The sequence below is a fragment of the Lutra lutra genome, chromosome 4 (assembly GCF_902655055.1).
Source record: "Lutra lutra chromosome 4, mLutLut1.2, whole genome shotgun sequence".
Classification (NCBI taxonomy): domain Eukaryota; kingdom Metazoa; phylum Chordata; class Mammalia; order Carnivora; family Mustelidae; genus Lutra; species Lutra lutra.
This window is the reverse complement of record NC_062281.1, coordinates 111,816,034-111,831,227: the sequence shown is the minus strand read 5'-3', so window position 1 is coordinate 111,831,227 and position 15,194 is coordinate 111,816,034. Positions and strand designations below refer to the sequence as shown.

The following is a 15,194-nucleotide window of genomic DNA, read 5'->3' as shown; positions in this document are numbered from 1 at the left end:
ATAACACAGTACTGGTGTGGTTGTAGTTGAGAAAAAGAGTTCAAAATTTTGCATAACTTGGGGCACCCAGCTGGCTCAGTTGGTAGAGCATGTGACTCTTGATCTTGGGGTCATGAGTTCAAGCCCCATGTTGGTTATAGAGGGTACTTTAAAGAAAGAAAGAAATTAAGACTGGGATCACAACCTGAGCTGAAGGCAGACACTCAAGCAACTGAGCCAGCCAGGCACCCTGGGATGTGTTTTATAATTGTCAAAGAAGAGATATGGAGAGACTATAATTGCTATATGTTCACAAAAGAGAGAAATCACTGAGTATTTAGAAAAGGCTTCTCAAGGGAGGTGGAACTTTAGTTTTTGAAAGACGTAAAAAAGAAAATTCATATTAATAGGTGTTAGTGAGACTATCTGGGGACTAGTGAAAATATCTATTTGGTTAAAATAGTGGAGTGACAGAGGGCTAGGAAGGTAATTGAAGATGGATTATGAAAAGCCTTAAATATTAAACTGTTTTCCACTTTGGTCTATGTGTGTGTGTGTGTGTGTATACATGCTCATACACAAGTACACAGTTAGACACACTATAAATACACATACATATACATATATATAAACACATGAATATTTCCTGGGTATAAAGGAAATACATGTTTGTTTTATACAAAATGAGAAATAGGGAATAAATTAAGAGGAAAATAAAGCTATTTCACAACTCAGAAAATGTTAATATTTGAGAATATTTCCATAACAGGTATTGTCCATGTAGTAAAAATGTAAGTTACCCCAAATTAATTTCCCATGGTCCTGGGAAGCCCCGCATCAGGCTCCCAGCTCAGTGGGGAGTCTGCTTCTCCCTCTCCTCTTTGCTTGTGCTCCCTCTTTGCTCTCTCTCATTATCTCTGTCTCTGTCTCAAATAAATAAATAAAATCTTTAAATAAATAAATAAAAACATACCCCTAAATCATATCCTTATTATTGCTAGATTTTTTTCTAGATGTGTGTATTTTCTTTCTTACTGTTATATTTTATAGCAAAACGTTCTCCTGTGCATATAGCAACTGTACAAGTCTGGCAATTAATTGAGGGGATGAAGATTCCCATAAAAATCATCATATTCTATATTGGTTGCTAGTTATTAAATATATAAACTCCAGTTTTTAAAGATTATCAACTTGAATAATTGGGTTTTTTCTTTTTTAAGATTTTATTTATTTGACAGACAGAGACTACAAGTAGGCAGAGAGGAAGGCAGAGAGAGAGGAGGAAGCAGGCTCCCTGCTGAGCAGAGAGCCCGATACAGCTCGATCCCAGGACCCTGAGACCATGACCTGAGCCGAAGGTAGAGGCTTTAACCCACTGAGCCACCCAGGCACCCCTCAACTTGAATAGTTTTAAGGTTAAATGTTCATTAGTTATTTTTAACTACTTGCAAGTGTATAGTCAGTAATCTTGTCTGATTATTGCTAATGTACGTGTACAGTTTCACATGGTTGCCATCAGTGTGAACAATATTATCTCGGGTTTTGTTTTGGTTGTTGGTCTTCATTAAAACATTTCCATTTTGTAACAAAATTGTGATTTTCATTATGTTAAATATTTCATGTTTTATTATATTAGTATTCCATCTTTAATATTCTTTAGTATGTTTAGCAGTGAATATACACTAGGAATATTTTTTCTTTTGAATAATTTCTTAGTAATTATTTCGAGAAGTAGAATTTCTAGATCAAAAGGTATTATTACTTATTGTCAGATTAATGGCTCAAATTACTTAAATAGTAAAATTCAAGTTTTACATATCCTTTGACTCAGCAGTTCTACTCCTAGGTATATCTCTGAAAAACTCTCATATGTTCCATTAGAAGACAGGCAAACAAGAATATATTTGGTGTATTCACAAAATGGAATACTCTTTGGCATTTGAAACAAATGAGCTGCAGCATGAGCTGCAGCTTATGTAGCAATGTGAACAAATCTAAAAAATAGTGTTGTTTAATAGAAAGCAAGTTGCAGAAATATATATATATGTAATTTGGATCTACTCTAATAAAGGTTGGAAATGTGGAAAATAATATATGTTGTTTTGGGAAACAGATATATGTAGTAAAATGCACAGGATTTAGGAATGCCAAATTGCAGGTGACAGTTACCTCTGAAGGGAAAGAAAGGGTACACATTTGTAATGTTTTCTTCAGCTAGGAAGTAGGATCTGGCTTTTTAAAATTTTTCCCTACTTTTTGTATTACTATGAAAAATGTATTTTTCATTTTTTTAAATAAATTTTTCAAGGGATTTATTTACTCTCTGCTCAAAATTAGGAAGGTTATATATCGTTCCCAAGAGCTAAGCCATTATTACTTGATAAGATCTTTTTTCAGATAAGTCTTTGTTAATTTATAATTTTAAAAACAAAGCATTGAGTGAAAAATGCATCTTGGGTAGAATGATCTACTCTCAGACTGCTATTTCATATTCAACTCTAAGTTTAATGAATTAAATTGAATTAGCACTTCCTAATTCCAGATGGTTTAATATGAAATTTCATTAATATTTTTATTTATTCATAGGCAAAATTGAAGAAGTAGTTCTTGAAGCCAGAACTGTTGAGAGAAATACAAAACCTTATCAGAAGGATGAGTATGCGATCAATGGAATGCCAAACATCACAGTAGAAATTAGAGAACATATTCAGGTATTTGGGACTCTCATCTTACTACCATGTTTAACATCTTAAGGACATTAGAATTATTGATTGAATGGTTTTATACAATTTTTTTCAAGCTTAGTGAAAGTAAAATTGTTAAACAAGCTGGAGTTGCCACAAAAGGACCCAATGAATATATTCAAGAAATAGAATTTGAAAATTTGTCTCCAGGAAGTGTTATTATATTCAGGTATGTTGGAGTTCAAACTGTTGACTTTGCTTGTAAAATAGATGACATATTCTGTTAATTTTGAATAAATGATTCCTAAAAAGTAACCATTTTTTAAATAAACGTTTTCAGAGTTAGTCTTGATCCACATGCACAAGTTGCTGTTGGAATTCTTCGAAATCATCTGACTCAGTTCAGTCCTCACTTTAAATCTGGGAGCCTTGCTGTTGACAACTCAGATCCTATATTAAAAACTCCTTTTGCTTTGTAAGTACACCTTAGTTTATGGAGATTTGCCACTTTAATAACTGGTAAGTTACTGCAAGCCTGATTTAAGCAGTTTCAAGGGTCCTCTATGTCCATGCCACTCAGACAGTGGTCCAAGAACCAGTAGTCATATTAGCATCATCTGTTGTTCACATGTCCTGTTGCTTTATCATTTGTATGTGTGCTTGCATATGCACTCTCACACTCATGCACTCTCTATATGTAGCTATAGATACGAGCAAACACACACACACACACACATGCATCTGTATACACACACACGTGCACACAATTTTTTTGAACTATCTGAGGCTAAGTTGCATACACCATATTCCTTCCACATCATTTTTAAAATATTTAACTTTTTGAAGTAAGCTCCACACCCAACATGGGACCTAAACTCATGACTTTGAAGTCAAGAGTCACATGTTCTTCCCACTGAGCCAGCCAGGTGCCCCAAGCTAAATTTTTTGTTGTTCATTGGCTGTGTATTTATCCAGTGAAATAGCATTTTATGTACTAACCCATTTTTTGATTGTGTTCAACTTTTTGTTTTCATAAGAGCTTTTATCATTAAGGAGATCAGCTCAACTCAAACTATTAGAAAAGTATTTGCATTCTAAAAATATCTGTGGTGGGGCACCTGGGTGGCTCAGTCATTAAGCGTCTGCCTTTGGCTCAAGCCCTAATCCCAGGGTCCTGGGATCAAGCCCCACATCAGGTCCTGCTCAGGAGGGAGTCTACTTCTCCCACTCCCACTCCCCCTGCTTGTGTTCCCTCTCTTGCTGTGTCTCTCTCCATCAAATCAATAAATAAAATCTTCAAAAAAATAAAATGCAATGAAATGAAAATAAAAATATCTGTGATGAAGCTGTTTTGTGTTTCTGTGGCATGCTTATAAAATGCATATTCATCCTCAGACCTACTCAGATTATTGGGGTAAGGCCAAGAAATCTGTATCTTAATAAGCTCCCCAGGTAATTCGTATGCAAGTTCACTGGCTATGTGTCAGAAAGCATTTGCCTAGAATGGAGTTGGTACTGAGACTGCTGATTGATTTGATCAAACTTGACTCACAAATAGTGGAGGAAGGAAGAGTCTGTCCCAACTATGAGGACAGAGTCTGGCAGAAACAGGGAACAAAGCCCAGCCAACCATAATTTTCTCAGTTGAGACAGAACTAAAAGAGAAAGAAGGAAGTACATTTAAGAGGTTATATTTTCACATAAAATTGAAGAGGATATGTATTCAGTTCTGTAGAATGAAATGACTAGAATTATTTTTAAAAAAAGGTAAGGTTTTGTTGTATTCAAGTGTGGTCAGTTATACAGTTTCACTGCTACCCGGACCAAGGGGAAACCAAGGCCATGACAGACACCTCCTTCTGACTATTATCAAGAAGCATCCTTAGCTAAGAAAATCTTGGTTTCTTGAATAACCCAGCTAAAGGGCAGTGCCATCTTAAGAGAGGAGAGAAATACTACATGATTTCTAAGGTAGTTAACTATGAATTTTGATTATCCCTTTGCTGGTCCTTGACAAGTATTTCAATTTTAGGATAATTAGCATAAAAATGTTATTGATGTCCTACTTAAAAGAATATAAAGAAGAGAAAAAAACCAAGCCCATCAAGAAAGATTAAAAAAGCAAATGTGTGGGGCACCTGGGTGGCTCAGTGTGTTAAGCCTCTGCCTTCAGTTCAGGTCATGATCTCAGGGTCCTGGGATCGAGCCCCACATCGGGCTCTCTGCTCAGTAGGGAGCCTGCTTCCCCCTCTCTCTCTGCCTGCCTCTCTGCCTACTTGTGGTCTCTCTCTCTGTCAAATAAATAAATAAAATCTTTAAAAAAAGAAAAACAAACAAGCAAATTTATGAGAAAAAGGTTGTAGCAACCAAAATATTTTTCTAGGATACTTCCAAGTAATAAAATTTGGCAATTGATTTGTTTTTCTTGGCTTGGAAGAAATGTGACTTCTAACTGAATCTTTAACATGTTTTATCCTTTAATTATTATTTATAACGTATTGTTTGTAATGTATATTATAGTGCTGAGGTACTAAAACATATATTGTTAAGGTATTTTATGGTTATGATTCAGATTTTCTTCTTTATTGACAGCATTTTACTGTATTTACCGGTTCTCTTTATTTTCCACTTCTTAGCATTGCCTCAAAATTAACTTTGGCTGAGCTGAATCAGGTACTTTACCGATGTGAAGCCGAAGAACAAGAGGATGGTGGAGGCTGTTATGACATACCAAACTGGTCATCTCTTAAATATGCAGGTCTTCAAGGTAAGCAAATACAAGAATAGTTAAGCTTTTGGGTTTGGGGGAGTTTTTTAGGGTCATATGGTATCTTCTTTATAGAATTAAAGTGTGGGCTTAGAATCCAACTGCTTGGGTTCAGATTGTGGCCCTGTCACCCACTCATTCATTGACCTCCAGCCAGTAACTTAACCTCTCTGTGCCCATTTCTGCCTTTATAAGATGTGAATAGTATTGTGTAATTGATAGGCTTTTTTTTTTTAGGCTTAAAAGATGTATTTTTATTTGGTTTATACAAATAGTGAATTTGTTGATTTGTATTCGGTAATGAAATACAAAATGAATCTCACATAGGCTTTTTTGAAGACTAAATGAGAAAATTTATTTGGGCCCCAAATGGTATAGGTTGTAAATATAATACATTCATCTTCCTTTTTCATCTAATAAAAAACTTTGTTTCATTGCATATTTGTTTTATCCAAAAAGAGAACTTATAGTAAAACATTATGTTGTTAGAGTAGTTGTGAGGCAGGACATAGGATCTAAATATTTAATTATCAGTTTAACCCACCTGGTTGGAAATATTTTCTTGGATTTTTATCTAGGAAATGTGGCTGATCACACATGTATTCCTAGTTCATGTAGTATTCCACATATCATGCCTCCTTTGCAACTCATTTTCTCTGTGCATCTAACCCATCTTTAAGGATGAGTTTGACTCTTACATCTTCCACAAAACATTCCTTTAACTATTATTTTTCACAGTAAGATCTTAGTCCCCCTGGATACCCATTGCATTAATTTACTATGCCTCTTACTTGCTATACCATCTTACTTGGAAGATATTTTACTAACTAGTACAGTGTTTTGTGAATATTTATTGTTGTGGTTAAGAATGGGCTCTAGATTCCCTGCGATACACTCACTAGCGCTATAACCTTGGAGTAAACTCTGCATGGCCCAATTTTCTCATCTGTAAAATGAAAACAGTAATAGTGCCTACCACAAGGACTAAGTGACTTAATACAGGCAAAGCACTTAGACAATGCTCAGTTCATAGTTAGTACTTGATAATTGTTAGCCTTAAGACCCCACTAACTAGATTACACCTTGAGAAAGAACAATGTTTGCCTTTTTTGCATTCTTGTTTTTTAGCTTTTGTAATTTCTACAAAACCAAGCACATAACAAAGCTCCCAGTAACTTCCTTCTAGACTTTGGTGCTTTTGACTTTTTTTTTCTAAAGCAGTCTCATTTTCAACAAAAAAATGTTTTGTGGTGTGCAAAATAGAGAAATGTATATGTTACCAGTCCTAGACAGCTGCTTACTCCATTTTCACCCTGAGCTGTTGAATTCCTTCTGCTCCCTGACTGAAAAAAACGCACTGTTCTGAACTTCTTTTCTGGCCTTTTCTTTCTTAAAGTTAAGTCTAGTTCTTTACTAACTCTCTCCTGATTTACTTTTTACTTTGTATCAATCCCTTTTTTTCTCTGACAGTTTAGTATTTCCAGTATTCCACTGGATATTACTAGCAGACTCTTAATAGCAACATCCAATTAAGTCAGACTTAACAACTTCATTAACTTTCTCTTCCCTAAACAAAATCCCCCTTCTCTTCTTCTTTACTTTTTATAATAATAAGTCATGTTGGAATCCAGGAATCAGTTTTTGGATCTGTCCCTTTTATCTTCTGTATTCAATCAGTGATTGTGACTAAATTTTTTCTGTGTTCTCTATAGTATACCATATTCTTTTATTTCGTAGTTAACACCCTATTCCTGTCTGCAAAACCAAGTAACCAGTTTTCAAATTTCTTGTTACCTCTTCCACAGAACATTCCATTCCATTGATCAGATCTCTTTTTCTAAAATGCTGCTTCATCATGTCACCGTTACTCAACAAGTGAAACTTATATTTACTGAGCAATATTTGCCTTCTTCAAAAATGCTAGAGCAGGGGTGCCTGAATGGCTCAGTTGGTTAAAGCCTCTGCCTTTGGCTCAGGTCATGATCCCCGGGTCCTGCTCAGCAGGGGGCCTGCTTCCACCTCTCTCTGCCTGCTTCTGATCTTCATCTGTCTACTTGTGATCTCCTACCTGTGATCTCTGTCTGTCAAATAAATAAATAAAATATTTTTTTTAAAAGTTAGAAAAAAAATGTTAGAGCAAAAGTGGAACATTATTTTTTATACTGTCTTGTTTTCTAGTTTTTTTATGTTTTATGCTTTGTTTCCCAAAGAAGGTTGTAAGCCCCTTGAGAGAAAGAAGTACATCTTAAATTTATATATTTATTATTTCTCAAGACATGCTATATATAAAGTAAAATTAAATCCTAAATATATAAATAAATTTAGTCAAAATGAACTTGATGAGGCTATTAATATAATATTTTTATTTTTATTTTTTTTTTTAAAGATTTTATTTGTTTATTTGACAGAGAGAGATCACAAGTAGACAGAGAGGCAGGCAGAGAGAGAGAGAGAGAGAGAGAGGGAAGCAGGCTCCCTGCCGAGCAGAGAGCCCGATGCGGGACTCGATCCCAGGACCACAAGATCATGACCTGAGCCGAAGGCAGCGGCTTAACCCACTGAGCCACCCAGGCGCCCCATTAATATAATATTTTTAATGTGGAAATTATTACATTATTGGGTAATGAAAGAAGTACTATTGTTCCATCATTGAAATAACAGAAACTGCTGTGTATGCATAGAAATTCTAATGTTTCTACTTGAGTATTATTTAAGAATATGCTCATATACTTCACCTTGGTAGCTTGTTTAGTTCCAACTCCCTCTTGTTATAATTCAAAGATCCTTTCCAAAGCAGGCCTGTTATCACCAGAGATGCTCTTGCTCTCTCTGAAACCACTCCTGCAATTGCCTGAATATTAATGATTTCGCCACTTTTTAACATGAGAAGATACAGACTTAATCAATTTCCCCCCAATGCCTTAAGCCTGGGAAACTATGCCAGTTAGTTGCCTTTGAATATTATAATATTTAAATTCAGAAGAACAAGACAAGACTCAGAAGTTAGGAATCTTGGAAAGCTCTACATAGCTCCTGCGACAGTAGTCTCCTTCAGTATGTCTGTCTTTGTATCTCAGGGCAAGCCAGTGTGGCCACACATATCTCCGACCGTGGGAAGTGCGACTATGGTCTTAACAGCCCTTGTGTCTACCTCTATATGTGTTCACCCCGTATCACTAAGAGATAGCAGTAGCCCAGGCTATGGGAACAAATTGCCTCTGCCAATAACAGCATGATATTTCTATGAATTTTCAGGATTAATGTCCGTCTTGGCAGAAATAAGACCAAAGAATGACTTGGGACATCCCTTTTGTGATAATTTGAGATCTGGAGATTGGATGATTGATTATGTCAGTAACCGACTTATTTCACGATCAGGAACTATTGCTGAAGTAAGTAAAAGTCTATTCTAGTTCATAAAACAAGGAAACAATAAAAACTATATTACTATGGTGTATATAAAATTAACATAGTTTTCTAACCTGAAAACTTCTCCTTTCCTCCCTTCTTCATCATCTTCCCATTTTAACAAATGGAAATCTGGTTGATAGATTACTAGATAGTAGAGCTGCATGTTTGGATTTACTTCTTAAAATGCACCTAGCCTGTAAACACACCAAATTAACTTTTTTAAAAAAATTAACATGTAGTGTATTATTTGCTTCAGGGCTACAGGTCTGTGAATCATCAGTCTTACACAATTCACAGCACTCACCATAGCACATACCCTCCCCAGTGTCCATAACCCAGCCACCGTATCCCTCCCCACCAACCCCCCAGCAACCCTCAGTTTGTTTCCTGAGATAAAGAGTCTCTTATGGTTTATCTCCCTCCCAATCCCATCTTGTTTCATTTTTTCCCTCCCTGTCCCCCACGACCCCCCCACCCTGCCTCGCAAATTCCTCATACCAGAGAGGTCATATGATAATTGTCTTTCTCTGATTGACTTATTTCGCTTAGCATAATACCCTCTAGTTCCGTCCATGTCATTGCAAATGGCAAGATTTCGGGGGGTTTTGATGGCTACATAGTATTCCATTGTGTATATATACTACATCTTCTTTATCCATTCTCCTTTTCATGGACATCTAGGTCTTTCCATAGTTTGGCTATTCACACCAAAATAACTTTAAAATTATTTTTATAATAGGTTGGTAAATGGTTGCAGGCTATGTTCTTCTACCTGAAGCAGATCCCACGTTATCTCATCCCATGTTACTTCGATGCTATATTAATTGGTGCATACACCACTCTTCTGGATATAGCATGGAAGCAGATGTCAAGGTATATCCAACAAAACTTGAGTAAATAGGCATGTTTGTGTAGAAACCATATATAGTCAGTTTATATACTCTTTAAAGACCAAAACATAAAGAACTGTCATAGATTCATAGAGTTGAGAAAGTTTGTAAGTGGATAGTAAGTGTATTTGCATCCTTTTATTTGGAGCATACAAAAACAAACATAGGTATTAAAATCTGTTCAGTAAAGCTAAGAACTCGTGTTCATGGGAAAATTTAATTTTTTCATATTATTTGCTTCTACTTATTCTTTGACTTGTTAACAGATATAATTTTTAGAATATGTGTACAGTTTTTTCCTAATTTTTCATTAAGAGAAAAATTATTCTGCTATTACTATGAGTGAAATTTGCCTTTAGTGATAAATTTCCCTAAAATGAAATTACAGATCTGAATGTACCACTGAAGAGCCACCAAACTGATTTGGGAATAATTTCAGAAAGAACAAAACTTCAAGGGTGCCTGGGTGGCTCAGTCAGTTAAACGTCTGCCTTTGGCTCAGGTCATGATCCCCAAGTCCCAGGAACTAGCCCCAAATTGGGCTCCCTGTTTGGCAGGAAGTCTGCTTCTTCCTCTGCCCCTCACCCAGCTTGTGTTTTCTTTCTCTCTCAAATAAATAAATAAAATATTTGAAAAAAAGTTTCAGCCCTTCCATTTGTTGCACAATAGGCCTTGAACTTAAACCAGCCATAATATTGGGTGAAATGAAAGCAGTTCTGAAATCTAACCAAACTGAAATATTTTCAGCCAGTATTACCATTGTTACACTCTGGTAGAGAGGCTAGTTGAAGGAAAGAATAAATTAAAATGATACTACTAAAAATTTATGAAACAATGGGTGTGCAAGATGAGTAAGTTCTAGAGATCTGCTGTGTAACATTGTGCTTGTAAATAACAGTATCATTATTGAATTGTACAATTAAAAATCTATTAAGAGAGTAGATTTCAAGTTAAGTGTTCTTACCACAATAAAACTTTTTAAGTAAATAAATAATAAAAAATTTTGTATTTCTACAAATTGTATTTTAAATTCAGCCACTTTGTTACAGCTTTGTTCAGAATGGCTCTACCTTTGTGAAACACCTTTCCCTGGGATCAGTGCAGATGTGTGGAGTAGGAAAGTGCCCTTCTCTGCCACTTCTTTCACCTTCACTTATGGACGTACCATACAGGCTAAATGAGATTACAAAAGAAAAGGAGCAGTGTTGTGTGTCTCTAGCTGCAGGTAAGAATTTACATACAGGTTAAAATGTGTCAGTCCATATTATTCAAGGAGGAAGAGTTATGGGGAAATCAGTATTTTTAGAAAAAGACATGATGTTATCCAAGATTTTATGTGACTGCTTAATAAAATTTCATATCTACTTGTAGAACTAATATTTGTGCTTACTATTTAATTAATACTGTACAACAGGCATTTACTTATGTGTGTTTTTCATTGTGGCTGGTCAATCCTTCTGCACGTTTTTTTTTTTTCTGACTCTTGACATTTTGTATTTTTTTTTATCAGATTTGTTTTACTACCCTTTTGTATTATACTTTTTTCCCAATTTATTTATTTATTTATTTATTTTTAAGATTTTATTTATTTATTTGACAGAGAGAGATCACAAGCAGGCAGAGAGGCAGGTAGAGAGAGAGGAAGAAGCAGGCTCCCCGCTGAGCAGAGAGCCCGATGCGGGGCTCGATCCCAGGACCCTGAGATCATGACCTGAGCCGAAGGCAGCGGCTTAACCCACTGAGCCACCCAGGCGCCCCTTTTTTCCCAATTTAAAAAATGAACTCAATCTTGTAAATTACCAAGAGATAAGAGAAAGATCCTCTACAAGTTACAAAACACAAAACAAGTGTCAAGTAATTTTTTATTATGTGTCTAATTGCAGTCAAATGCTTTCAACTGTATTTTTTTGGCATCCTTTCCTGCAAGTAATGTTAAAACTTGAATCAGGTAACAAATCTAAGAATAGATTTCTTAGCATTCCTTAGATTTCATAGATTCCTTGACATTTAAGGCCACTGAATTTAGAACTTTCCAAACTAAGCTGAAAATTACCAAATTGCAAGATGAAAGTAATAGTATTTATGTGATTTCCTCTTAAATTTGCATCTACCCATATCAAGAAAAAAGACTTAGATCTGATAATTAAAAAAGAAATTAACTTTTCATTTAGAATGATTATATTTCATTACATAATTATGTTTTAGATTTTCATTCAACTATTTCATCTTCTCCTGGTACTTATATTTCCCCTATGAATCCATGAAGATTCTCATGAAACTGAACTGGATCATTGTGGGAAAAAAATTGATGTGCAGAATTTGGTTTTAAAGCCTGCTGCTTAGAAGCCTATTACACAAAATAGTGATCTCAACATTCTTGATTATTCACTGCTATTGTTAAGCACTCCCAAAATAAGTATACTGATATACCGAGATCATAAATGATATATTGATAGAAGATATGATACTCAATATACTTATAATCAGGTACAGTATAAAACAAAAATATAAACTATAAAGATAAACTGATAAATATAAATAGAAGTTTTTATATTTTCTTCCAGTATCCCAAGGGAATGTTCTGTACACTCCATACCAACAAAGAATAGACCTGCACATATTTGCAGACAGGTTTTTGGGGGTTCATTTTAAGATGAATACCAAGCCTTTGGTAATAGTAAAATAAAAAGTATAATTATAAACTTGCATAATAAATGACAAGGTAGAAATCACTCACAAAATATGTGATCTGTAAGTCATATACTCTTAGAGGTCAAAAGTTAATGCAAACATTTCCACATATCAGTGCTAGAGTTTATAGTTTTGAAATCTTAACAAAGACGAACTGACTGTACTTTGGGATATATCAACTCAAAATCGCCCTTGAATCTATCTATACTCATATTTCATACAAGGTGTTAAATGGGTTAAAGTACCAGGAAGTCTGCATGGCATAGAGTCATGTATATGTCAACTGCTGTCCTCATCATCATCAAAGTTATAACCATCAACCATATATAAACCATTTATCAATAATCAACTATGTGTAAATAATACACAAAGTGTTTAGGGAAATTTTATACCATTATTTTGGAGACAGTTTAGGAAAGAAGTGTCTGATGTTACCTTTAATTCTGATCCTTCTTAGAAAAAATGTCTGCTCCAAAAAAGGTAAAGACCCAATTAGTAGAAACTTAAATGGCCAAAATTTTCTTTTGTTGTAGTCAAATTCTTTTGCCTCTCAATTTACCTTTTATAATTAGCCTTTTATTTCATTCATTTAGTAAATTTATATATATATTATATACCAGTTAACCATTGTCAGTGATAGATTAGTAAACAAGCCAGATAAGGTTTCTGTAACTGTGAATCCTATTTTCTTCTAGGGAAAGACAGTTACTCATGCAACAAACCAGAAAACAAGAAAACAAGATAATGTCAGATACTGTTAAATGCTTAGAAGATAGTTATGAATGGATACCGTATACCTTTTACTTAAGACCTTCATTTTCCCTTCCTGAAATATGTGTTATATTTTTGCTTTAGCGTATTTCTTTTTTGAGTAGAATGCTGATTTCCTTTACTTTCCTACTGATTATTGTTTTTAGTACAAATAAAGGTAACAGTGTATTCTTGACATGTTTTATAAGAAACTAAACTCAGTATAGAAGTAAAATTTTAGATTTTATGAAACAAGATGGGACTGGGGAGGGAGACAACCATAAGAGACTCTTAATCTCAGGAAACAAACTGAGGGTTGCTGAGGGATGGAAGGAAAAGGATAGGGTGGCTTGGTTATGGACATTGGGGAGGGTATATGCTATGGTGAGTGCTATGAATTGTGTAAGACTGATGATTCACAGACTTGTAGCCCTAAAGCAAATAATACAGTATATGTTAATAAAAAAATTTTAGATTTTATTCATCAATCACCCTATTTTATCTTGTGCATAGTGGCTACATTTACATAGAATGTTCAAGTTATTTGGTACCTGAAATCTCTATTTTCTTTTGTAAAACCTGGCCAACAAACTGTAACACTTTTTTTTAAATTTATTTGAGAGAGAGGGAGAGAGCATGAGCACAAGTAGGGGGAGGGGTAGAGGGAGAGGGAGAAACAGATGCTGTGCTGAGTAAGGAGCCTGAAGGGGGCCCAGTCCCAGACCCCAAGATTATGACCTGAGCCAAAGGCAGATGCTTTACTGACTGAACCACACAGGCACCCCTGTAACACTTTTAAGTAGTTTTGAATTAATGGGAAATTTGGTATTAAAGTTTGAATCTAGACTAATAAATAATAAACATGTTCAGTTATATATCATTAAGATCAACATTAATTTGTTGCCTCTAATTGCAGGTAGAATCTTTTCAAATATATCATTAGTGTTACATGACACAGCTCTCTCTCTCCTGAGCTCTTCCACTCTCATATCTGAAGAGTGTACTTTATGCTTTAGTAACCGTTCCCACTTGTGTCACTGAAAATATATATACTATTAATATTGTAGTGTTTGTTTATATGTTAAATATTAGATCTCTGATTTCAACCCTTAATATATCAAAAGAAAGTTTATCTGTGTTTAGACTCACATTCTAATCCATGTAGATAAGCACCCCTCTCTGCCCCTGACTCTTAATTTCTTTGAGGTCACAGATTCCTTTAAGAATGTAATAAGAATATTGGGGCGCCTGGGTGGCTCAGTGGGTTGGGCCGCTGCCTTTGGCTCAGGTCATGATCTCAGAGTCCTGGGATCGAGCCCCGCATCGGGCTCTCTGTTCAGCAGGGAGCCTGCTTCCTCCTCTCTCTCTCTGCCTGCCTCTCTGCCTGCTTGTGATCTCTCTGTCAAACAAATAAATAAAATCTTAAAAAAAAAAAAAAAAAGAATGTAATAAGAATAAAAAGAAAAAAAAAAAAGAATAAGGAATCTCTGGGCCCTGGGTGGCTCAGTGGGCTCAGCATCTGGCTTCTGCTCAGGTCATGATCCTGGGGGGTCCTGGGATCAAGCCCTGCCTGGCTTCCTGCTCAACAGGGAGTCTGCTTTTCCCTCTCCCTCTGCCCATCCCCTCTGCTCTTGCTCTCCCTCTCTCTCAAAAATAAAGACATAAAATCTTAAAAAAAAAAAAACAAAAAACATGGGAACTCATCACAGAAATGTTGACATAGGTATAGTCATACATTTTACAGATAATTTTAGAGGGCTTGCAGACTCCCTCATTCTTGTCCCCCTGCCTTAGGGGAACTGGCCTACTGTAATGGAGTTCATAAGCCTGTGTGTATTATTAAGATTAATGTATTACTTTGTTGTGTTTTCTATTAGGCTTACCTCATTTTTCTTCTGGTATTTTCCGCTGCTGGGGAAGGGATACTTTTATTGCACTGAGAGGTCTACTGCTGATTACTGGACGCTATGTAGAGGCCAGGTAGGAGATCTCTAAAAAGTTGCAATGCAAGTTTATGTGTAA

General features: G+C 35.4%; 1 protein-coding gene across 3 annotated transcripts in view; it reads left to right on the top strand.

Annotated features, from left to right (window-relative positions):
* The window catches only part of AGL (amylo-alpha-1, 6-glucosidase, 4-alpha-glucanotransferase), an 80,813-nt gene that overhangs the window by 36,126 nt on the left and 29,493 nt on the right, over positions 1–15,194 (top strand). For all 3 annotated transcript variants that reach the window (XM_047724067.1, XM_047724068.1, XM_047724066.1), the window contains exons 18-25: positions 2,566–2,690; positions 2,780–2,892; positions 3,004–3,138; positions 5,300–5,430; positions 8,686–8,822; positions 9,581–9,714; positions 10,781–10,956; positions 15,050–15,152. In XM_047724067.1, the coding sequence (XP_047580023.1) occupies positions 2,566–2,690; positions 2,780–2,892; positions 3,004–3,138; positions 5,300–5,430; positions 8,686–8,822; positions 9,581–9,714; positions 10,781–10,956; positions 15,050–15,152 (1,054 nt within the window). The remainder of the gene's footprint in view (positions 1–2,565; positions 2,691–2,779; positions 2,893–3,003; positions 3,139–5,299; positions 5,431–8,685; positions 8,823–9,580; positions 9,715–10,780; positions 10,957–15,049; positions 15,153–15,194) is intronic.